Here is a 26,846-nt window from a genome sequence, read left to right on the forward strand (position 1 = left end):
TTTTGTTTTTCATAGTGTGATTATTTGTGAATGGTACTGAATCTAATGGATCAATGTTTCATACCCAGAATTTGAACAAAATAAATAATATTTATTTATTTTTTCAATTATAATAAGTAATTTATTTGTGTCATTTAGAGTATTACAACCAAAATTTACTACCAGAATTCAACGCATTACTCAATGCAGTAACTTTAACGGATCCATTCTTGACCACCAGCAGTGGCAGCTGGTGCTTTTCAAACGTAGGTATGCACAGATGTCACACGTAAATAGCAAAAATTTTATTCACATATATTTTGTCTGCAATGCTGCTAAAAGCTGCTTCCCACGTCTCACAACGTGCTTCCTGCGCTATCTTTGAGCAATCACCTCTGATTTACAGATTTTACTCTGCCAGCTTATCTGAAGGAGGCATTTTCCTTTTGCCCTCCTCCTTAAAAACTATTAAAAAGTGACTCGAAATCTATTTTTTCACCTGTCTGCCTCTCTCATCACTTCATTAGTACCCGAACATTCCTTTACATCCTTCATATAAGGCACCTCTGTCAACACCAAACTGTGGGAAATGGGGGTCTGCGGGGCTGTCCGTGTTTTCAGGAGTCTTTTCTCCGAGTTTACGCTCAGGCTGATTGGCGAAAGGTGAGTATGACTGCCTTTTGTTCCTCTGTTGGCTCTGAGCTCAATTATGTTCTCTCTTCTGTACAACATACAAAGGTTGTTGGCTTTTCATGGGCGTATCTATTGGAGAACTGCTGCTGTGGGTTAATGATGCCTGCATTACAGACCTCTGATAGTAACAGCGAGGGCTTTTCATCTGCAATAGTACCTCGACCCATGCTGGTGACAATGCCCAGGGCTCCATAGTTTTTCCTAACAAGTGTTACAAAACAACTGCAAGTATAAAGCTCATTAGCGCTCAAGCAATGTGGCTGTGTAGCTACAGTAGTGATGTTTCACCTCAAAGAACATAACCAGAGAGCGGAATAGTGTGTATCTTAAAAGGCTACAGTCAAAAACAGGAAATTAAATAGGCCATTGCCTAATGGAGCTCTTTAAGCCTTCATCTACTGTAGACGAAGCTACTGTGCCATTCATTTCCGCTAATAAGTGCACAAATGCTACTTCAAGACACATCCAGAAACATCCAGAAACTCTTTGCTAATTAGACTTTGCTATAGTACTTTGAGTCCTAATTAGGTGTTTAGCTTATTAGCTTATTCAGATAGCCTGAACCCGACTAGTTCTTCCCGTCACGTATGTGAAGCCTTATTAGCAGGCTTTTTTGAATTTCCTCCAGCAGATGTCTGGTTCCCTTTATAGCTAAGCCTTCAGTCACACAATGTTGGCTCAGGCTTAGGGGTAATTTATATGGCAGTGCCCTGATAAAAAAGACCTGTGTATCTGCTCATCATAATATGTTGGGTTTTGGATGCTGCTAGCTTCTTAACTTAGGTTCAGTTTCACCAGTTGGCACTGCTTAGCATGGCTATAGTGATCCATAATCTACATCAGTACCAACACAGCACAAACCAGCCTTGAGCAGATAAAGTAACAAGGTTTAGCTGGTTAGCATGGCCCAGTTAGCCCCTGGTGGTAGATGTTGTAACTACACAATCTGTCTGTAAAAAGCACTTTTCCCCACTGATGACCATTCAAAATTAGCCTTATATTCTCAAAATTAGCCTTAAATTATCCTTCTATATTCGTATATTATTTTATTTTATACAATTTTATTTTAATTTGGCTATTATCGCTTCTATCCACCATTTTTCAGCGTGGAAGTAATGTGTTTTGTACAGCTAAAAATAACTGGAAGCGAATGACACCGGAAGCCAGACACATTAAAGTCCCCATGAAATCAAAATTTAAGTTTTTTAGCTCTTAGTATGAATATGTTAGCGTTAAGGTTATGAATTAGCTGGTGTGTTCCAAAACAATGACAAAATTCACATTTAGCATTATAAGTATTCAAATCTTACAGTCTCTCACTTCCACTAAAATGGATCACGGATTTTCATGACATCATATCGCACTTCAGCTTCTTGTCAGATCTTCTGTCCAATCAAATGCTGTCTAGAATCTGAAGTCCCGTCCCCTCCTACACTATAAACAGACGCTGAAGTTGCGGCTGAAATCGGTCATTTGTTCACACATTTACTAGTTTCTATATGATGAATGGCACATAGTGCACTATATAGAGAATAGGGAACGATTCAGACAGTGTAAATATGGTTTCCATTGACGTGCAAGTTGTCCAGAGACACGAGAGCACAGAGTGGATCATATCTGCGGACTGCGAGTCGGCTCAGACCACAAAAGGTACCTTTGAATTCTGCACAGAAGGCTGTATTTTAAAGTGATATAGAGGACATTAGGAGGAGAAACGGTTAGAGATTAGAAGGAAACTGAGGTTTTACAGAGTTTAACAGCTCTGGCCGAGCTGTGGTATAAAGAAACGCTATTGGCAATTTTTAAAAAGGGGCGGAGCTGTTCGATGTGTCCCACCCTGTCTTCCTGTTTCAGTTGAAAATACGTCAACCCATTGAATAATGCTGCGTGTTCCATGGCAATTCAGTGGGCTTTTAAAATTACAAATTGCCGCACCTGCTCTTACTTGAAAAATGAGGTGGATTAAGATTTGCTAGAAAAGATAATGAAATAAATAATCATCTAAAACAATCAGAATTATAAAAATATATAAACGAAATCATATTACTTATACATATATATCTTTTTTGTTTAATAGACCAAATAAAATGTGGATATATCAGGAATATCAGTGGATATATTAGAAGCCAAGCACACTTTATGTTGTGATTTGTACTTAAACAGTGTCATGATTTTCTGTACTTTTGAATTGTGGTTTCTCTAACCCATGAGGTCAAAGTCAAAGGGAATTTACATTTACCCTTGTGACTCTAAAACTTTCAGGGCCATCCAGAAAAGATTTGCAGTCCAGATCTTCAGTACAGGTCTAGCAATGCTCCATGTCACATGGCATTTACAACTCGAGGGAACTGATTGGCTTAAAACAAAACAAAACAAAAACAAAAAACAAAAAGCAAAGCAAAACAAAAACTAAAACAAAATAAAAAGCAAAACTAAAACTAAAACCAAATATAAAGCAAAACAAAACAAAAAGTAAACAAAACTAAAAGTAAAACGAAACAAAACAAAACAGCTACTGAGAGAGCACAGTCAGATAACACAACTACAGCTTTCGGTCACTCATTAATATGATATCCATAAACTCAATTCTGATGACTTCTCTCCAGGTTAGTGGGCATAATTTATTGTCGACAGTTTAAAATGGATGTCATTTAGGTGCCACCCATCTCTTACTGAAGTAGTTCCTGGTGAAATGTTGCTGTCCTTTGATCCAGAGCCAGTTTGTGCCGTATATGCATATCTCATAATTTCCAGATCACTGACCCCATCCGAGTTATTAAGTCCTGTCAAGCAAACAGCCCGGGTGACTCATGGAGAGGTACATTTACTCCGGCACCGAACAGCCAATCTCTCTTCCAACAGCCACCGCAATATCATAACTCAAGAGCTGTTTATAAAAGACGACCAAACTGTGGATGTTTTTGCCATCTTGTTGAGTGGTGGCTAGGCTGATTGCACCTCTTCCTCGATAACAGAGCAGAGCGGGAAGAAAAAAAAAAAGGCAAAGTGTCCGAACAAGGCATGCAAGTCTGTTTCAATACCGATTCATTTTATGGATGCAGAGGTGGACAGAAATAGTGCCGATTGTCATAATTACTCTAAGACATGCATTTATGTTAAGACTGTGTCACAGTCATTAGCCAAACTCATGTGTTAAGCGGAGTTCAATGAATTAATGAATGATTCAGTGAGCAGAACAGCTCGCACACTAAAATTCATGAATTACAGTGCAAATGACTGAAAGAAAATGACACCACGTTAGTGAATATCTGCATGATTGTAGAGCGCTTTCACTGTGTCCGCTAGCGCTTTCCATCCAAGCAATTTACTTGCACATCTACATATATATATCGTACTGACGCAAGTTGTGTTTTATGCATGGCGAATACTTAATTCTGAGTGCTTCAGTATGATAAAAAGTAAATTAGAAAGTGATAGCCGTAGAGGTCAAAGGCAGACACTGAAGAACAATTGCACTGAAATGGAGAGCTATGAAAGTGCTGTCACTCAAGTCTCACCTGGTCCCATGGACAGATGATCCCACCAAAGAACATGAAGAGGTAACCCATGGCAACCAAGCAGCCCCAGATGAGCAGGGAGAAGAGGCGGAGAAGCTTTTTGAAGACTGACTCGATGCAGACGAGGATGAAGATGGCGAGAAAAATGGCCAGAGTTGTGGGCACAGTCATGATGAAGGCCATGTGGCGCTCCATGTCCTGTGGAAACATAATGACAGTTCATGGCTTATTCACTCATGCATTCACTAGCTGATAAAGAAGAGAACATTCTATTGAGATATGCTGAAAAAGAACAGATAAAAGAAGACAAGGCACATTCCACTTTAGAGCAGGATTAATACAAATAACTGACAGAAAGATTTTTCTATGATTCAATGCCAAAATAATGAAGCAGACATACTGTGACCCTAACCTTAGACGCTTGACCAGAGTTCAGTCTAGTATGTCTGCCCAAACTTTTCCATTAACCTAATGGTTCTGTCAGAGTGTGATAGTAGTGTTTTTTCTGTTGAATTATTAATTAATATGGACAATTAACATTTGAAAAAATCTTTGCACTCAAACTGTTATCGCAAGGGTTATTTGAAAATAGGTTTGTGCTCATAAAATGTAATCAAATCAATTAATGCATATTAAAGATAACATGAAACAACATTTGCAACCCATTTCACTTCCATAATGTGGCATAACACCGAATGTTCATCCAACAGGATATGTAATGATTGTTTTTTTTGTTTTGATTCTTTGCAGGACTTGATTTTATCTACTCAGAATTGGTTTATATAAAGTGGGCATTTCATAAGTATCCATATGATTCCAAGTTTTTTGAAATCATATGTGCGAAACAATGAAATTTACATCATTATGCACTGATAGTCAATCTTCCTCCCTCCAATAATCCCTAATAATAATCGAAACTCAAATTCATTCAGACTGAAGCAAAAAGTGGCCATGTAAACATAGCACTGAAAGCAGACTGAGTTTAACTTGAGAATCAGATAAGTCCAATTTGTCAATTAATCATTCAGGGCTGCGTTTCTCAAAACCATTGTGAGCCAAGTTGACCATAGGGAGCTCCCCTCTTGCTTGAGTTTTTGGGATGAAAGTGAGGTGTTTGCACCTTGTGGTTCGGGCTCGTGTCTGCTGGAGCAGTGCGAGAGCATCGATTGTGGGGTCGCAGGTGTGCAGAGTAGAGACAGATGTTATCAAACAAGCCCACTTCCTATGCTTACCACCTTTGGCTCATGGCAAGGCATATGTGGAGGCAAGTCAGGCCTGTGGGGCACTGCACACCATGAAATCCGCTCAGCAGTGCTGCCGGAGGGTTGTGTACCCCTGTTGGGACACAGGTGTCGCTTTATTCAAGGTAGGGTATGAGCTGCTCTCCCCTAATTACATTGGGGTCTTTAAAAGGGTCATGAACTGCATTTTTTAATTATTTTATAATGTTTTCTGAGGTGCACTTATAATGTTAGTATGATTTTTACATCAAAAATGATCAGAATTTAGAAATATACAGCCATTTTCTATCCTGATTTTAACCCTCTGATTAGAAAGGGCATGTCTGCTCTAATGTATGATTGGCTAACATCTTTGCATGTGAAATAAGTATTACATGTAGAACTCTCTTGAAAACTTTTACTACGTTTTTACTATTACAGCTGTCGAGATTACCTAATTGTGAGTATTGATTTTAGCATTATATTTAGATCTACTCCTATGGCATGAAAGGTTACAGCTATGAGCATTGTAGCCGATGACAGATATGTCTTTTGAGTGCATGAATGCAGTGATATCATCATTGCAAATCGATTTCTGCACTCTCACAAATGCTTTCATCATAACTAACAGTGCAAACACGATGTAAATAAGAGTCTCACTATGCAGTGTAGATACCTACACTGCATTGATTATAACGGGAGTTTTGGCGAGAGTCCAGATCTCAGTCATTGTTAAACTCGCACTGTGTGATTGACAGCTCCAGCGATTATAAAGGGAGAGATCTTTGATTGCTTTCTGTACATAATTTAATCACAATTTCAATTATTTTCATGCTTCTAAAAGAAATGATTCAAAATACTGGTAAGATATGCTTGATATAGCTGACGCTCTTTTGGGTATTTTCCCTTTAGAGCTCTGCTCTTGGGGCCTTATAGGGCTGAGGCCCGCAAGGCAGGGAGGAAGGTGTAACAGCCAGGACTTCCTTTGCTGTAGAGCATAGAAGCTTGGGGATCTTTCCTAGTATCGGGAGTGTGGCAAGAAGGACAAGTACAATATTAAGGTAGAACCACTGTAGTCACGTGAACTGTTTTAAATATGTTTTTAGTACCTTTATGGACCTTGAGAGATTCAGTGGCTTTGTTTTCAATAGAGGCCTCACTGAGCCATCAGATTTCATCAAAAATATCTTAATTTGTGTTCCGAAGATGAACGAAGGTCTTACGGGTGTGGAACGACATGAGGGTGAGTAATAAATGACAGAATTTTCATTTTTGGGTGAGCTAACCATTTAACCGGTTAATGGTAATTTCAAATAAGTGTTTCTGTTCAGAATGATTAAACTTGATTTTGTTTTCATTTTGGTTGTTAAAATTTCGTTCGTTTCCGTTTTTTGTTTTCGTTCCTTGAACTAGATCAGAGCCCTGCCTGTAGCTGTTGTCACCATTCACTAGTTTTCTGTGCAGCTCAAAGTAACAGACTTACAGACTGTTCATCAAATTCAGACAGAGACAGAAATAGACCAAGCTGCGGCAGTAGGGTACATTCAAAGGGGAGAATTTTAATAACTACATTATAGCTACATTATCTATGCAGATTTATTGGAGATGACTCATGACATATGCCATTGAGGTTTTATTGCGGTTAGAATTGACTTCGTCCTCTGGCCATCATTAAAACTATTCTACAAAAAAAAAAAAAAAATTAAAAATTAATTCAATTCAGTTAGAAATTATTTATTTGAGGTGGGGGTGTGTGTGTGCATGTGGCTCATACTAGTACTGTAGATGTGGGTAATATGGTGTTGCACCATCGGTTCGGATGACTGTGTGTGTGTTTTGTGAATGATGAGAGAGCATTGAGCTGGCAAACTCACAGTAATATAATGCCTGTACCACAGTATGACTCACCAGCCATTAGAGGAGACACCCCAGGGAGTACTACAAATTCAAGGGAACTCTGGCACGCAGATTGAATCTCAATGAACTCTTGGGGAACACACCCTTTCTCTTTCCATTAACACAGACAGACAGACAGATAGAGAAGTGCCCACACCTGCTTTAATTTTTCATGCATAGAAATAACATGACAATAATCATAACTTTATTTTAAAACTGAAAGAAAAAAAGATACTGGAACATGAAAAAATTGCCATCACAAAGGGTGTTCTGGGTGGTTGTTACATATGGATGACATATTTTTGTAGACCAAAACCTGGAAACGAGTTAGCATTTTAGCATGTCTGATTCCATAGCTCTTAATTCATTGGGTTTTTGAATGGGTTTTTGGTTAAATGCCAGAAATAAGGTCTGTTGTTAACACAAGTTCAATATATTTCACATTTTATTATATGACATAAAATACATCAGACAGTTATACCCCCTTGTGATTTTTTAAAAGCTTTTACTTGTCTTGAAAAAGGCAGTTGCTAAAAAGTGGCTAAATGGGACTACGGATTTTGTCAGGGACATTAAACGTCATCACGCTGATCAGGTAAACTAAGATTATCTAATCACTAGTCTACTTTTACAGCATCACTGTGTATGTAACCGTGTTCTTGCAAACTATTATAACTCAAAATTTCAGGGAAAATGTTTTTAAATAAAGACTGAAAGAGCTATAAGGGCTTTTCACACAGCGCTTAACCCCAGGTTATCATCGTTCTAAACACCACTTTTGGTCCCACTTTATATTAAGTGGCCTTAACTACTATGTACTTACATCAAAAAATAAGTACAATGTACTTATTGGGTTCATATTGAATTGCAAAACACTTTTGCTGCTATTGAGGTGGGATACAGGTAAGGTTAGGGAAAGCTTTGGTGGTATGGGTAGGTTTAAGGGTAGGGGTAAGGTGTAAGGGATGGGTCAACTGTGTAATTATAAATGCAATTACAGAAATTAATTACAGATGTAATTACATGCAGGTGTTTTTAAAATATAAGTACAATGTATGTACACAATAAGTGCATTGTATCAAATGATTAATTTAAATGTAAGTACATAGTAGTTAAGGCCACTTAATATAAAGTGGGACCGCACTTTTAACCCTGGGTAAAGGAACGTTTCACACTTCTAATTTAGAAGCGGGGTAAGCACTGCTTTTTACCCAGGGTTATGAAACCCTGATCTGGAGCAGGGTTAGCACCGCTTTTGTGCCAAAACGTATACAGTGTGAAAAGATGCGATGTTAGAATTTTACAGCCAGACGCTTAAGCCCCGTTCACACCGCCAGCGACATGCAGCGACAGGATCCCATTCATTTCAATGGAGCGCTGGAGACTTCAGGCGATAAGAGCGACAGTGACCATTGGCGATAGAATGTACACGTCAAGCGAGGGGAGACGCGACAAATGTTCAGAAATTTAAACTTTATTTATTTATTTTTTTTATATATATATTTTATTAAAGGAAGAACAGTGACATATTACATACAGATAAAATGAACAATGTTCCTTTTGATTTTACAATTTCCCCCTTACCCTCAACCCACCCCAGAACAGTTATAAAAAAAGCAACAACAACAACTAATAAACAATAAAACAAATTGGAAAAGCATTGGAAAAACAGAATCTCAAAGTTCAACAAATTACAAACATCGAGGAAATTGACATGGTTGTGCCCATTGTGTCTGATTTATTTGTTTGTTCAAACATGCACAGGCGTTCATCATTTAGTTTGGGGGAAGAGTTGTACCCTTTTCAAAATATGAGATCATTGGAGTCCATACAGAATAAAAACGTTTGGAGGATCCTCTAAGAGAATATTTCATTTTCTCCAATTTCAAGAACAGCATTACATCACTAAGCCAGAGTGAAACTAAAGGTGGTTTCTTTGATTTCCAATCAAGTAATATTCTCCTCCGAGCCAAAAGCATCTTGACAGTTTTTAGACATGACCACACCTTGCTCAGGTACTCCAAAAACAGCCATTTCAAAGCTAGGTCTGATATCCTTACTATATGCTTCAGACAAAATTTTAAATATAGTTGTCCAGTAATCAAGCAGTCTGGAGCAAGCCGAAAACATATAAGCCAAGTCTGCTTTAGCAGAACAACATCGTTCGCACATGTCTTCTACATTAGCGTAGATCTTGGACAGTCTAACCTTACTGTAATAAAGTCTGTGGAGGACCTTGAACAGAATTAAACCCAAGCGAGGATGTACAGGATGTTGTTCCATTCACTCTAGATATTGCATTATTCCCAGTTTCATCTGATATACCGCTGTATATAATATATAAAATATTATATACATTATAAATTACTCCCTTCATATGCAATGGAATATTTAAAATTGTGTCCAATCCTGTGCTGGGAGGAATGGAGGGATAAGTGGGACAATGATTTTGGATTAGATGAGGAACTTGAAAATATCTAAATGTGTGATCTTGGCAGATTATATTTCGAGGAGAGAGTGGAGAGTGGGGCAAAAAAAATCATCAATAAAAAGATCACTAAATTTGACAAGACCTAAATGTTGCCACTGGTTGAAGACTGAGTCCAATTGAGCTGGAAGGAATAGGTGATTCTTGCATATAGGGCTGGCTATGGAGAAGTCTTTAAAACCAAAACATTGTCTGAAATGAAACCCAATCTTAAGGGTGTTTGCTACAACTGGACATTGAGTATACAATGAAATACCAAGGGGCAATTTAGATAAAGCTAAAGCAGGAAGAGATGATGAAGTACATGATTTTGCCTCTGAAATACACCAGACACCATTGGGGTTCTTAAGCCAATAAAGTACTTTTGAGATATTTGCAGCCCAATAATAATACCTAAAGTTAGGAAGCGCTAATCCACCTTGAGATTTCTGTTTTTTGAGAAATACCTTCATTCTAGGTGTTTTTCCACCCCATATAAATGATGAAATCTAAATTCTGAAAAAAGGACTTTGTTAAAAAGATTGGGATACATTGAAACAAGTACATGAACCTTGGTAAAATATTCATTTTTACGCAATTGATTCCTGCAAGAGAAAGAAACAACAAATCCAATTTTTTGAGGTCTAGTTTTAACTTGTCGATTAAAAGAGCAAAGTTCTCTTTGTAAAGGTTAGGGAATCCCTGTGTGATGTTTATCCCTAAATATCTAAAACCTTATACAGACAGCTGAAAAGGTATATCAGTGTTTGTAATATGGAGACCCTTACCGGTTATGGGAAAACAAACGCTTTTTGAAAATTTTAATTTATAGCCTGAGAATGTTCCAATATTCCAAATTGTTTCAATATCTTAACCACTTGTGGAATACCTAAGATTGGATCTGAAATGTACAACAGCATATCATCGGCATATAGCGATACTCTATGTTCTATGCCCCTACTGTTGATGCCAGTAAAATGCTGTGAGTGTCTTAACGCTATAGACAGGGGTTCGATGGCTAAAGTAAAAAGTAAAGGACTAAGAGGACAACCTTGTCTTGTACCCCTTGATAGGGGAAAAGACTCTGAACGTACTTTATTTGTGATTACAGACGCATTAGGGGAAAAATATAATAACTTAATTAAAGACAGAAGATGCGTTCCAAAGCCAAATCTTTCCAGCACAGAGAATAAATATTTCCATTCAACTCTGTCGAATGCTTTTTCGGCATCTAACGAGATGACTATTTGAGGGACAGAGTTCTGAGAAAGTTTAGGTGAGTGGATTACCCCTAACAATCTCCGGATGTTACTAAAAGAATGCCGGCCTCTGACAAAACCTGTTTGGTCTTTTGAAATCAAGTTTTCTATTACTGTATCTAAACGTAAAGCAAGGATTTTTGCCAAGATTTTAACATCAGAGTTTAAAAGAGAAATTGGCCTATAAGAATTACATTTCAAAGGATCCTTAACAGGTTTTAATAAAAGTGTAATGTTTGCTTCATTCAAAGTTTGTGGCAAACTACCCTTTCCCAAAGAGTCTTTAAACATATCAAGAAGAAGAGGGGCTAATTTATCTGCAATTTTTTTTTTTATAAAAGTCTATTGGATAGCCATCAGGGCCGGGAGTTTTTTTACTCTGCATTAATGTGATCGAGTTAAAAATTTCTTCTATTTGTATGGGCTGATCTAAGGGTGGGTGGGTAAGGGTGGGTATATCTATATTGTTTAAAAATTCCAACATTTCAGAGTTAGATTCAGGGCTTTCAGAAGTATATAAATCTAAGTAGTAGTTCTTAAAAAATGTTATTAATTTCAACTGGGTTAACTATTAAATCAGAAATGTCAACTTTATGCAAATGAGGAGCGAATTTCACGAGCGACAACCAATAGGAGTGAAGGCTCTCTGGAGCTCAAGTCACCATCTCGAGTGCAGGCAAGACAGACAGGACATAGTTCCAGAGCGATTTCACTGTTTTATATGATTTGACTGTACATACAACAATGCATGGAAAAGAAGCGGTCGGCAGATAATGAATGATTCATACATTGATAGTTTATGTTGTTAATTATATGATGCTGTGAGCAGTTTAGCACTGCTGCAGTTTCCCCTGCATTGTGTTGAATGACGTTTTAGTATTTTTTGACAGTATGAGTGAGTTTAATTTGTTGATAGATCGATCGTTAATCTAGTTAATGAATTAATGCACTGAGCTCTGCAGTCACAACACTCTAAAACAGCAGAATGTGACTTTTAATTATTTCAAACCTAATTCCTAGTCAAATTAGAATGATTTTATATATCATTTGTGATTGCATTTTCTATAGATCAGACGTGCAGTCTACCAATGACATTAGAGCGACAGCACTAGGAACGGCCACAAGCGACTTCACAGTACAGAGACTGACGGTGCGTTCCAAACTGGGTATATCGCCCTCCGAAGGGCACTTCAGAGTGAAAACAATCATGGCCGCCATATTGAAAGGTGGACATGAATGTCATGTCTACCATCATCATTTCCATAAATATCATTTGATTTGTGGCGGAAATGTTCAATAATTTCAAAAGCAAAGCAATGCAAAACAACAATTACAGACATGACACTTTAAGTAAATAACTGTATTTTAAGAGACGTCAAGTCCCCAGGGCCAAAAGTGCCCATAGTATAAAAACACTCATAATCTATGTTCATTTTTGTTGTCCAAAATCTTTGTTCATTTGATCTTAAGCCTGATTTCTTACAAAGGTAATATCACACCTCTTCTCAACAAGTAACATGATCTCTAGTATCATTCATGTTCATAGCATAGATGTTGCAAGTTTAAATGTGACACTGCAAGGGTTAATATTTAGGGTTTGTTTAAATCCCCAACCCTCGTATATGCAATATTTCTTGCCTTATCAAACACCACCAACAAAGTGCACCAATCTGACATTCCCCTTCCTCTTTCCAGGACAATTAGAATTAAATATCTACATCAAAGTGCTGATTCACAGCCTACATGATTAGTCTTAAAATCCTCATTTTAGGCCCATTCCCACCAGCCCCGCTCCTTCCTGTTCTTCTACTCTCATCACTCTTTCATCTCTCAAATCATGAATCAGACTTGGCTCCTATCAGTCTCTTTTCTTCACATTATCAAGGGCCAGAGCTCAAATAGCCAGCTGATTGTGCATTTGAGCCCATTTAAGTCCATTTAACTCCATTTTGCAAGGGCCACAAAGACAGAGAGACGCACACATGGGGGTTCTTTGTTACAGCACTATCCCTTCCACAGCCACTTCCTGTCCATTTGTCTGAGCGTCTCAGTTTAATGTGAGTTAGGGATGGTTTGTGTTTGTTTTCAGTGGTTTCACAGCCCTGCAGACTTGCTGATGGGACAAAAATGTAAAACATGCCACCAACTGTCAGCAGAATGCAAACTTACACTGTACCCACATACTCATGTATTTTTTACTCTCAAAACAGAGCTACACTTTCGTTATCTCATGATTGCAGTGCAAAAAATAAAAAATAAAATAATATAAAATAAAATTAAGAAAAAAGAATGGATTCTTGTAATAAATTTTGCGATGTGCATATATAATTCAACTGCTGTGTGCCTGTCATTTTTGTAAGAGTATGGAGTCATGCATTTTTCATACTCTTATTATTCTTCCGAAGCATTGACACTCACCTACCACAAGCATATATTACAACTTGCTCATCAGTTCTGTATCTATATTTACACTCAGTTTTAAAATAAAAGAAAGATAAAGTCCAAAATGTGTGAATACCTCTGCCACACTTTAAAATGTATGAAAGCTACTAGGCTATATTATTTTCTTTTAAAGAAATCAATCACATGACACAATTTTTTTTATTATATTATATTTTATTTATATTATTTTTTCAAAAAAACTTACAAAAATGCAATTCATATCTGACTTTATACCTCCCCTTACAAAAAATAAGTATACTTCAAGTTAATTTGATTAAGTATAAGTAAAGTATACTTTATGTAGTAAGTATACTAATATCAATGTACTAGTAGTATACTTGTAAGTATACTATTTCAGTACTATCTGGGACTATAAAAGTATTTTAAATGAGTATACAACTATTGTTTCTACTGCAACTATACTACAAGTGAATTTGTAGTTATACCGATAGTTTCTAGTTAAATATTTGTAGCACATTTTTTTTAGTTTATGAAAGTACACTTTGAAGTATACTCTCAGTAAACTACTAGTTTAGTAGTTTTATACTGCAAGTTGCCAGTCATTGCCAGCGTTTTTGATAATTTTCACAAAAATTTCATGATCCCCAGAATATTTTGTTGTATTAATATCTGAACATGCAATATATCAAAATAAAGAAGTTTTTGCTTAAAAATATAAACACTTTAATGTGGGAAATTTTCATTAAAAAAAATCAACATTTTAAACGGAAAGCTGAGAAAATCGTGATTTGTCAAAACCTAGATGGAGTAGATTGAGTCCATCAACACCTCCAAAGCTTGCACAGTATTTACCTCTACCTGGGTCGACATTTCATTCGGTAACACTAGACAGTTTTGATTTATATGCTGTTTAATGTTTGATGATCGCGTTAGATTACATGTGCATAAGCAATGCTTCTATCACTTGTTTCTGCTCTTTCTTCGGCTTTGTTTTGAAACAGAGATCATTTACTCTTTCAGAAGATGTGTAATAGTAGGGCTGGACGATTAATCGGAAAGTAATCGAAACCGAAAAATTCAGAACCTCTAACCGACGAAATTTTCCCATGTTGGTTATTTCGTTTTTTTAATTCTGTTAATACTTCCCCCTTAAAAACATATATCACAAATATCCCACCTTTAATAGTCAATCATATTTACATTACAAAACTTGTCAGTGAACTATGAGGGCAAAAAAAAAAAAAAAAAAAAAAAAAAACAGAAACAAAATAATCGTTTATTAATCATAATCGAGGTAAAATGTTCAATTAACCGAGGTTTTGATTTTAGGCCGTAATCGTCCAGCCCTATGTAATAGCACCCCCTACCGTATAACAGTGAAATGGATTGCCGGAAATTTCCATAAATGGCAGGAAAAAGTAAATTCCTATGTACTCCAACAGTGGACTACACAAAAATTCACATTCTCAGAATTGGGAACATACCTGTTTTCTTTATAAATCAATATTTTCTAACAAATATATTTGTACTGGATGCCAAAACATGTAAGTTTATAAGACAGTATGCAAAATATGTACAAACCTGATTCCAAAAATGTTGGGACACTGTACAAATTTTGAATAAAAACAGAATGCAATGATGTGGAAGTTTATTCAGAATACAACATAGATGACATATCAAATGTTTAAACTGAGAAAATGTATCATTTTAAGGGAAAAATAACTTGATTTTAAATTGTATTGCATCAACACATCTCAAAAAAGTTGGGACAAGGCCATGTTTACCACTGTGTGGCATCCCCTCTTCTTTTTATAACAGTCTGCAAACGTCTTGGGACTGAGGAGACAAGTTGCTCAAGTTTAGGAATAGGAATGTTGTCCCATTCTTGTCTAATACAGGCTTCTAGTTGCTCAACTGTCTTAGGTCTTCTTTGTCGCATCTTCCTCTTTATGATGCACCAAATGTTTTCTATGGGTGAAAGATCTGGACTGCAGGCTGGCCATTTCAGTACCCGGATCCTTCTTCTACGCAGCCATGATGTTGTAATTGATGCAGTATGTGGTCTGGCATTGTCATATTGGAAAATGCAAAGTCTTCCCTGAAAGAGACTACATCTGGATGGGAGCATGTGTTGTTCTAGAACTTGGATATACCTTTCAGCATTGATGGTGCCTTTCCAGATGTGTAAGCTGCCCATGCCACACGCACTCATGCAACCCCATACCATCAGAGATGCAGGCTTCTGAACTGAGCACTGATAACAAGTTGGGTTGTCTTTGTCCTCTTTAGTCCGGATGACATGGCGTCCCAGTTTTCCAAAAAGAACTTCAAATTTTGATTCGTCTGACCACAGAACAGTTTTCCACTTTGCCACAGTCCATTTTAAAAGAGCCTTGGCCCAGAGAAAATGCCTGCGCTTCTGGATCATGTTTAGATATGGCTTCTTTTTTGACCTATAGAGTTTTAGCCGGCAACGGCGAATGGCACGGTGGATTGTGTTCACCGACAATGTTTTCTGGAAGTATTCCTGAGCCCATGTTGTGATTTCCATTACGGTAGCATTCCCGTATGTGATGCAGTGGCGTCTAAGGGCCCGAAGATCACGAGCATCCAGTATGGTTTTCCGGCCTTGACCCTTACGCACAGAGATTGTTCCAGATTCTCTGAATCTTTGGATGATATTATGCAATGTAGATGATGATAACTTCAAACTCTTTGCAATTTTTCTCTGAGAAACTCCTTTCTGATATTGCTCCACTATGTTTCGCCACAGCATTGGGGGAATTGGTGATCCTCTGCCAATCTGAGAGGCTCTTTTTATACCGAATCATGTTGCCAATTGACCTAATAAGTTGCAAATTGGTCCTCCAGCTGTTCCTTATATGTACATTTTACTTTTCCGGCCTCTTATTGCTACCTGTCCCAACATTTTTGGAATGTGTAGCTCTCATGAAATCCAAAATGAGCCAATATTTGGCATGACATTTCAAAATGTCTCACTTACAACATTTGATATTTTATCTATATTCTATTGTGAATAAAATATAAGTTTATGAGATTTGTAAATTATTGCATTCCTTTTTTATTCACAATTTGTACAGTGTCCCAACTTTTTTGGAATCGGGTTTGTAAAAAAGTATTTAATAGGCAACACAATCAAAATAGTAAACACAACTACAATCAATCAAAAGATAACATAACTCATAACATGAACCTTGGAGTTGTGACTGATGACCAGTTAATCTTCACAGACCACATTGCTAGAACTGCCCGGTCCTGCAGATTTGCCTTATACAACATTAGGAAGATCAGGTGCTTCCCATCGGTGCATGCTACACAACTCTTTGTCCAAGCTCTTGTTCTATCCTTATGGACTATTATAATGCTCTCTTGGCAGGCCTTCCAGCATGCAATGTCAAACCTCTGCAACTGATCCAGAATGCTGCAGCAAGAGTAGTCTTTAACGAGCCGAAGAAAGCGCACGTCACACCTCTCTTCATAAACTTGCACTGGTTGCCAATTGCCGCTCGCATCAAATTCAAGGCACTGATGTTTGCCTACAGAACAACCACTGGCTCTGCACTCCTTCCTTAACTCACTACTTCAGACTTATGTGCCTTCTGGAAGCTTGAGATCTGCAAGTGAACGGCACCAAAATCACTTTCACCCTTACCTTGACTGTTCCTAGCTGGTGGAATGACCTCAACCCGAGCTGCTGAATCTTTAGCCATTTTCAATTAACTAACTGGGGATAGTCAAAGCGCTTACATATTGTTGCCCTATTGCTGGCCCATCAACTGTTTGATTACCCATATTCTTCAAAATATCTTCTTTTGTGTTCAGCAGAATCAAGAAATTCATACAGGTTTGGAACAACTTGAGGGTGAGTAAATGATGACAGATTTTTAATTTTTGGGTGAACTAATCTCTTTAAGTGTAATTTTAAGTATATTTCTGAGAAGTACATAAAAAGTAGAATGAAAGTATACTTTCTTATTTTGTAAAAGAACTATAGCACACTTGAATAAACTTCTTTTTTGTAAGGGTCTTCCTGATTAGCATGGTTTAAATTTAAATAATTTAAATTCATTTTTTAAGGGATAGTTCACCCAAAAATTAAAATTCTGTCATCATTTTCTCACCCTCAGGTTGTTGCAAACCTATATAAATGTCTTTGTTCTGCTGAACACAAAGGAAGATATTTGGAAGAATGTCAGTCACCTATAAGCAATAGGAAAAATGTCTACGAAAACCATAATGTGTTTGCAGATGCCACTCGGTATGATGTTTCTTATGCAATGACATTCAAACCTTTTTAAGTGTGAATAGTTTGTGGCATCTATTAAGATTCCTGTTTGCTATCCTAAAAAAATTCACATAATAACCTCATAATCAGGCCATTTAGATTTCCTACAAAGGGTGAGTGTGATATATTGCAGTTCTTTAAAATCTATTTGGATTGTAAAATAGTGTGCATTAAACCAGATGTGCTCATCTTACACTACATTTCTAATCAACTCAGCCAAGCAGAGGCCAACACATTTTACAGATGCTGTGGAGTGTGTCAGTGACTGAATTCAATAAAGGCACTATAAGCGAATCTTAATGATCACATGAGCTGGTAAGATCAGCTCGGTGTGACGCTGTCATCTCTATAACTCATCTAATTGATCAACCCGCATGTTCGCTTCATCCCACTCCACATTATCATATTTCTGCTGTGTTGGCGTCAGCTTTATAACGTGTTCAGCAGGGTCCATGTTTCCCTGCCCTGATCTTACCCAAAGCCTCCTTTCAAATTCACAATAACACCTTGCATAAATGATTTTTAACTGTAACTGAGTAGAAGTAAAGTTTTTCTTTACGGATCAACTGAATGGAAAATGGACGGTTGATCAGGAATGTGTGCATGTGGTTGTTTGTTTTTGCTGTTGTCATTGAAGCATCTAGACAATGTGTGTCTGTGGCACTTGTCCAAACAGTCTGATCCAAGATTTGTCTCTCAGTGTAATTTGAAGTGGTTAGAATCGGACGGAATGCAGCCATTAGAAACTAAATCTTGCTAGTAACAATCTTATCATCAGGATGAAAGGAAAAAGGTATCCATTTTGCCTCACCATCATTTATAAAGATGGTATCAAGTGTGTTCCATACAGCATTGCCTAATGGAAAGGGTTACCAATTTGCCAATCAGAAGATGCTTTTCATCTAAAGTAACTAACCAGATCAAGTCAAACCAGACCAATTCAAAAGCACAATTATAGTAGTCGCTGATTATTTTGTGATTGACTTGTGTTAACAGTACAGATTTGTAACAAACGTGAATGACACCTTAAACCATGTGACTTATTGAGAGATTTGCTATTACTTTTTTTATAATTAGACCCACAATTTTCATCTGGCAGGTCATAAAACATGCAAAACAACTACAACAACAATAAAAACCCAACACTCAGAACATCCGAAGGCCCCGATATACTCACACTGCTGAGAGTGACGTAAATATGTTAATATGTGCTGCATGCTTTCCTTTCAATAACAAAAAGAACACACAACAACACACAGCGGTGAGAAAACAGTAGTTATGAAAGCATCTAATCATATGATGTGGATATTTGTATGAGCACTGCAATGCAGCACTCCAGTAAAGTCATGACATGTTTATTTATATAGCACTTTATACAATATATTTTTTAAAAGCAAGCAGATGTACAGTATTGAACAACATAACTACAACTTCATTTTCTATAAAGCGGCTCTCCAGTGTGTTCGTGTTGTTACTTGCGGACGTCCGACCCTCGGGTACTGAACATAAGAAATAAACCAGAGAAGATTTCTACATAAAAGAACGCGGAGCCTGGTAAACACGCGGTGTTTACCAGCCAGAGCAAAATTTTCCGGAAAGTATGCTTTGGTAAACTGTTTCGAAATCCTGAAACGAACACAAAACAAACTTCAGTTTGGCCTGATTTCGTTTGAAATGACATTACACCAGTTTGTTCTTCGATTTCGTTTGAAGTATATCGGGGCCTTTAGTAAGTTTATAGCAACACCAGTTTTGCACGGCCAAACACCACTCAAAATTTCTTCAAAAATTGTACAAATCAAAATCTATATAATAAATCTCAGCAAATAAATGGATAAAAAAAATCTAAAATCTGTTTAAAACTGCTATCACCATACACCCATCTGTGAGAACATCAAATATTTAGTGACAGTAGCAAAGTATTTTTACTTCATTACTGTATCAAGTATCTGTACTTTATTAGAATATTTTTATTTTGGGAAACTTTCACTTCACTACATTCCAAAGCATAATATTGTACTTTTTACTCCACAACATTTCATAAAAACATCTTTTTTTTTAATATTGTGTGATAATGTTGTAGAATTTGTTGACAAGCTGATTCTAGTTAATGAACCAGTGAAATCGTTCTGTAAATCACACTGAATGATTAATTTGTGAATTGGACTTCCGAGTCAACAACTCATCGAGTCAGCTAATTCAATGATCTGGTCAGAGTGAATCTCCAGTTAACAATTCACTGTTCAAGTCTGACTGGGAGATCCTCAAAGCCTGAGATGGTGCAAAAAGTATAGTTACTAATAGCAAATATTTGTATTGATTATTGTAAAGGAAAATCATATTTAGGTCATGACTGTCAATTATTTGTTAACTAAATTTGCCATAAAAGGCTGCCTATACCCATTGTACTATATGAAATGCTTGAATGTGGAAATTGTCCACCATTGCATGTAACTGTATGTACAGAGTAGGCTATAAACAATGTTAAAATAACACAAATGCCAATTCATCTTCCCCGCATCACCCCTTTACATCTTTAAATGATACAAAACTATTGTTTACATTGCATTCCTCTTAAAATCTTAACATTTTACCAATGTGAGATCATATTTATACTATTTGTCACCACACATTTTGTTTTCACACATTATATTTTGATATTTTTACTTGTTTGCACACTTTGAATTATCAATAGTGCATGTTTTGGTAATAAAAAAAAAACCTTCCTTATTTGCAGATCAATATTCATGTCTTCACCCATTAGCTTCCTTTTAGGATGAAGTATCTCAAAATATTGAAAATGCGTGCAATGGCCTTAAGAAAAAAAAAACATGTTTTAAATTTTTTTTAAAAGGAAAAACTACTTTAATTAACCAGCGTTCCGTCACTTGCACCTGATTAATGTGTCTTTCTATTCGAGTGAACTTTTGTTCTTATTTTCAGCCGTGTTATCGCACAACTCCGCCACCACATCAATCTTTAATCTCTCAGGACAGTGCAGCAGCAACACAATCTTTAGACAGATTTGCTGTGAAAAAACAAGATAAGCATTCAAAGTGGAGAAGGCAGAACTTCCTGCCCAAAACTGAAACAAAAAGGCACGACCGACAGAGAAACAACGATAAAGCAAAGTTTGTGTTTCGTGACATTTTCCGGCCCCATTAGCCAGTCTGTGTAAAACAGACTGCTGTTTCCAAGATAAGAGCCTCAGTGCTTCAAAACAACATACCCGGAGTTAAACCACAGGAGAGTGATGGGAGCTGTGTTACCACACACAGGCTCCGCATAAAATGAAGAATGTGGTCCCTGCGCATTAGGCAGTAAATGTTACCGTCTGAAAGAATGGGGTCTAGGGATGGTCACAACGGTTGACCCGCCGTCTAGTGACTGACTAATTGATAAGTGAGGTCGATCAACTGAGATTTGTTCTGTTTTTGTGCCCATGCTTTAATTAGCATGCTGATAGTGTGCTTGGGGGGAGCTTTAGTCTATGCTTCTGATTCCAGCCCTCCAAAATATATAAGATGGACTGTCTATCAATCCCCTTTAAAATGATTATGGGACAATGAAACTCTTCAGTTTCTCTTCAGTTTGTGCTAAATATCTGAAATCACAAAATGAAATGCAACCAAATACGAAACCATTACTGATGTTCAACACTACCAACACTAGATGTATATACCACAATTTGTAAGACATTGTGTCAAGTTAAACATTTTAAAGCACTTTGTCCTCTATTTTGACCTGTCAAGCATTTATGCTCACCAAGGCTACATTTATTGCATCAAAAATACAGTAGAATATTGTCAATATTACAATTTACAGTATTTTATTTTAATATATTTTAAAATGTAATTTATTCCTGTGATGTTAAAGCTGAATTTTCAGCAGCCATTACTCAAATTTTCAATCATTTCAAATCATTCAAATTAGCAGATTTTCTGGTCAAGAAACATTTCTTACTATTATCCATGTTGAAAACCCTGCGCGAACAGGGTGCATGAGGGTATGGAAATACATATGTTAACAGGCAGGAAGGACATCCTATCGTATCCCTCGGACCAAGTGATATGATTGCACAAACATGTTATGGTCCTACACCTTCCACAGACGATATAAATACATATAAATACATTTAGACCACTTAAATGAGTGATTACTATCAGGAAGTGAAGAGATTTTTAACCAACATAACAAAAAATGTTTTTGAAGCAAATCACCTACCCTGCCTTTAATTACACAGGGCTTTCTTAAAGGGATAGTTCACCCAAAAATGAAAATGTTGCTGATTAGTTGACTAGTATTTCAGATAACCCACTGACTAGTTGGTTTTGAAATATAGTTTTGCATATCTCTAATGAGGAGTGATGAGTAAATAGTTGCAACTATTTAAATGAAATGGTTAAGTTCACCATATTAAATTATGCACAGAGATTACTATATTATTTCGAGACAACGTTTTAGGGTTCACAGTGCAGTCCAAATACACCGCTTGCAATAATCTACAAACCCATTACACATAAACACAGACAACTGAGCATCTGGTGAGAGAGAAAGAGATTCCGAGAGAGAACGAGTGAAACAGCAGGTGAAAATGAGGGTTGCAGAAGTGCAGCTCTCAGAAACAGCTCTTTCACCAAAGAGATTCACACAATCTGCCACAGAGAGAAAAAGAGACACATGCAGACACAGATAGAGTGCTGCACTCCTCTCACACAAGTACAACACTCTCTCATAGACCAAAACCCCATTTCTGCAGCGTTACCACAACCACAACTGTGGGATGAGGGAGGAAGATGAATAGCCTTCTAAAATAGGAACAAAACAAAAACATCTTAAAGGGACAGTTTACCTAAAAATGAACTTTCATTCATTGTTTACTCGCACTCATGTCATTACAACCTATAGAATGCCTAAGAAGAAATTCTGGAAAATGTGCATGCAATTACAATGGATGGGAACTGAAGCTTTCAAGCTTTAAAACTGACATAAAAGTATCATACAAGTGGATTTTATGACTAATATTCCAAGTCAACTGAAGTCTGACAGCTTTATGTGACGAAAACACTGAAAATCTTCTGTTTACAGTCAATAAATTGAATATGTGAACCGTGTTATTCCGATTCATGAATGAATCATTCAGACAGTTTTGTGAACTGGATCAAATGATACTCTAAAAATAACTCAAATGAACAATTTTTCAGAAATTGGGCATCTCTACTTTTCTAAAATACTGACTTATATTTTAGGCTGTTACTCAATGGTATGACTACAGAAGTCAAGTAACACTTTTAGGGGCCTTTTTTTTTTTTTTTTTTTTTTTTTTTTCAATCCACATTTTTTGTAATTAAAGGAAAAAACGTGACCAGAACATTCAAAATGTCTCTTTTTGTGTTTCATGGAAGAATAAAAACTGGTTCAGAACAACATGAGGGCAAGTAAATGATGATAGAATATCAATTTCTGGATGAACTAAGAAGAGTACATGTCTCTCGACCCGTACGTCTATTCTGATGGGGTCAGACAGCAGAGAAAATGCAATGCGAAAAGCAAACAAACACATAATTGTACAAAATAAACTGGCTTATCAACTTTTAAGAGGGAAGACAAAGTGCTTTCCATGTTTTTTGTTGTTGTTGAAATTAAAGGCAAAGTGTCGAATCAAACTCTATGTTATTTTGTCACAAATTCATCTGTAAGCTAGCCAAATTAGACGCCAACATGGACGGGATGTACGGCATGCCATTTTTGCACCACAAAAATTCAGTTTTGGATTCAACTGTTGGCTCACAACTTTATGTCCAATGAAAAGTCCTGAAGCAAAACCAGTTGAGAACCATTGACTTAAGATACATGGAGCATTGTGGTCCAATTCAAGACAGAAAAGTACAAAAAGAGTAGTAAGAGGATAAATAACTGTCTCTTACCAGTCCAGAGGCAAAAAACACGGTGAGCAGAGCCAGACATGCTCCCATGACGATGAGCAACAGGAACACGATGAGTGGATGCTGCTGGGTCATACGGTAGTAGGACTCGTACACCCAGTCTGGAGACTTCAGCCCCCCGGATGACACCATGTCCTCCGGACCCTCCAGCAGGTAAACTGTCTGTTGGAACATGGGGTCCGCTTGGACCCCGGCGCTCACCCCTGAGCCTTCGTCTTCGTCCTCCTCCTGCTGCTGCCGTTCTGGCTCGTCTTCTTCTGTAAGAGTGCTCAGCTGCGGCGGGTGGGACAGATGTGTCCCGCGCCAGGGCAGGAGAGAGAGTGCTGCCGCACGCAGCATTCTCCAGCCAACATGATGAACTGAGCAGCGGAGAGCGACTGAGGCACGCACGAGAGAGCGTGTGAGAGGAGGAGGAGAGAGAGAGAACGATACGGAGAGAGAGAGAGAGAGAGAGAGAGAGCACAGGAGAACACCAGTGTTTCTTTGACTGCAAGGCAGACCGCAACTCTCAGAAGTGACTTCGTGGAGTGTGTATTGAAGAGAGGAAGAGAAAGTCTTCAAAAGAATGTGGAGGGAAGTGAAGAGGAAAAGGGAGGAGAGAGGAAAGGGAGTGGTGTGTTTGACGGAGATCCAATAGGCGCAGTAATGTCTGCTATGCAACGTGTGTCAGGTTCAGTGATATGAGTTTATCAGTGTTGACTGATTAGACACCCAGAGGAATATGTGTTGCTTAGATGTTGCTCTGATTTTATGTTATTTTATGAACATAAAATTACTTGGTCTTGGAAAAATTTGATGAAAAATGTTTTACTTTATACTGATATTTCTGACTTGACAATCTTGGCAAATCTGAGCACCGTTCAAGATCAAGATCAATGCAGTCTTTTTCACAGAAGTAAAATCTTTGAAGCAGCAGCCTTAAGACAGTCTCCATTTGCACTCTATGTAATCTCATTGCAGTCTAGGAGAAACAATGGAGGTATTAAAGAGATCTCATTTAATTTCCTATGGGGAGAGACTTATAAGAACAATAACCATTAATGAATTAAAAACCAAAGACGGCAGACTGCTTGAGAAGAAAGGAGAGGAAACAGGAAGCACAATAAAACGTTTCCTTATAGCTATTGTCACCAAGAAGGACAGGATCCAAGATCCTTGTTGGTCCTGGAACAGTCTTACGTAGTCAGACCTTCAGACTGACGGCAGAAGGTCTGGACTCTATTGCAGCTTTCATTGGCCAAGGACTGCCCAAAGGCCGTCTGACAGACATGTAAAGCAACCAATCACAAAATAAAACATTGTTTTGTTCTGCGTCATGTTTAGGGGAGTGAAAATATAAAGTCGATGTCCCTACAATAACAGACCAGCGTGCGTCTAATAATAAATTATTCATTCAAGAATGTTGAGCAAGTTTACTGCAACAATGGAGCCGCAAACTTCACATACTGAAAATCCAGCGTTTAGCTGATCATGGAAAGCGCTCATTGTCACAGTTCTTCCACAAGGGGGTTTGGCGTCACGTCATCTGCTTCCAGGTGGACCGTTAAAGAACGTGACACACAGGGTTGGGAAAATACTAAAAAATACTTTTGTAAGGGAGCGTGAAATTTCTTCACAAACCTTCCATCAATTGGATTGATTCCTTCACCATTACACTGACTGATAAACAATGTTTGATAGCAACAGCTTTTCTCTGCCCGAGTCATGCAATAAATCTGTCATGCAAACAGTTAAAGGGACAATATGTACAGTAGGACTTTTGGATTAAAATATTTAAAAACCTCTAGAACAATGTAATATATTTTGTTGACTTGTGTACTTGCATTATCCCAAATGTTTCCAAGAATGTTTAAATCCAGAGAAATAAGGAATTTTGAACAGGACACAGGTCGTGTCCGTGCATCTCCTATCAATGACATCATACCCTCAATTTCCGGTTTTATTTAGTAGAAACCATAGAAAAAAAAATGGTTTGGATTGTAAATAAAATTTGTCTAATAAAATGTTTTATTAGACAAATGAGGAAATGTTTGGATTCATTCATCAACAGAAAACTATATGTTATATAGCTTCTTGTTTAAATCTCGTTTTCTTGATTTACAGTGAGTACCATGTTTAACATGACTAATATCGATCTATCTTACTGCAGTGTGCAACAAATGTGTTATAGTAGCCCCCCGAGCGAATGCAGAGTAGCATTATAACAACTTTCAACACACAAATGTATCTAATATGATAAACAGCGCTGCGTTATTCCACATACGCTAAACCAAAAAAAGCAGAAGCGGCGACTGTGGCATAATAAAAGTTCCGCTGCTCTTGAGGCATGTTTCGCACTCGTCTCTCATTAACATTCGCTCCAGCGGTCTCGTTCAGCTCCAACATCGCTTGGTAACGTTAATAATCTCATCCATGAACATGATTTCTGACCGAGTCCCATCCCAATTCTTTTCCACCGGCTGTAGATGTGAAGACAACACCTTCCATGATTCCACAAAATCAAGGATAAGTGACTGAGTAAGCGACCTCTAGTGGCGAAAATTTACATATTGTGGCTTTAACAGTTAAAATGTTCACATATCCCTGCGATCTCCTAGACCAGTGGTTCCCAAACCTGTCCTGGAGGACCCCCAGCCCTGCACATTTTGTATGTCTCCCTCATCTATCACACCTGATTCAACTCATGAGCTCATTAGTAGAAACTGCAAGACCTGAAATGGGTATGTCAGAAATAGGGAGACATACAAAATGTGTAGGGCTGGGGGTCCTCCAGGACGGGTTTGGGAAGCACTGTCCTAGACGATGGTTAGTTTTAAAGGGATACTCCACCGTTTTTTCATATTAAACTATGTTATTCCCTTAACTAAGACGAGTTGATACATACCTCTCTCGTCTCAGTGCGTGCACTAAATCGCTCTGTCTTGCGGCGAAACTTTGTTAGCACTTAGCTTAGCCCAGTTCATTCAATAGGGGCCAAGCAGAGAAGCTACCAAACACCTCCACGTTTTCCCTATTTAAATACAGTTACTCGAGTAGTGTAACTCGACCTAGGACGGTGACACAAAACAAAACGTTGCGCTTTTCTAAGCGTGTAAAATGGATAACTATATTGTATGGCGGAATACCATAGCAATTGCTCGGGAGCACTTTGACTTGGCGC

General features: G+C 37.6%; 1 protein-coding gene across 3 annotated transcripts in view; it reads right to left on the reverse strand.

Moving 5' to 3' along the window:
- The window catches only part of adcy2b (adenylate cyclase 2b (brain)), a 99,628-nt gene that overhangs the window by 54,465 nt on the left and 18,317 nt on the right, over window positions 1-26,846 (reverse strand). Inside the window, exons 1-2 of one of the 3 annotated variants that reach the window (XM_048201208.1) lie at window positions 23,669-24,518; window positions 4,191-4,388 (exon numbers count right to left, since the gene is read on the reverse strand). In XM_048201208.1, the coding sequence (XP_048057165.1) occupies window positions 4,191-4,388; window positions 23,669-24,025 (555 nt within the window). In that variant the 5' untranslated portion in view covers window positions 24,026-24,518. Of the gene's footprint in view, window positions 1-4,190; window positions 4,389-23,668; window positions 24,519-26,846 lie in introns of those variants that run through there. The other 2 variants (XM_048201207.1, XM_048201209.1) reach the window with 2 other exon arrangements.

Source organism: Megalobrama amblycephala, linkage group LG9 (genome assembly GCF_018812025.1).
Source record: "Megalobrama amblycephala isolate DHTTF-2021 linkage group LG9, ASM1881202v1, whole genome shotgun sequence".
Lineage (NCBI taxonomy): Eukaryota > Metazoa > Chordata > Actinopteri > Cypriniformes > Xenocyprididae > Megalobrama > Megalobrama amblycephala.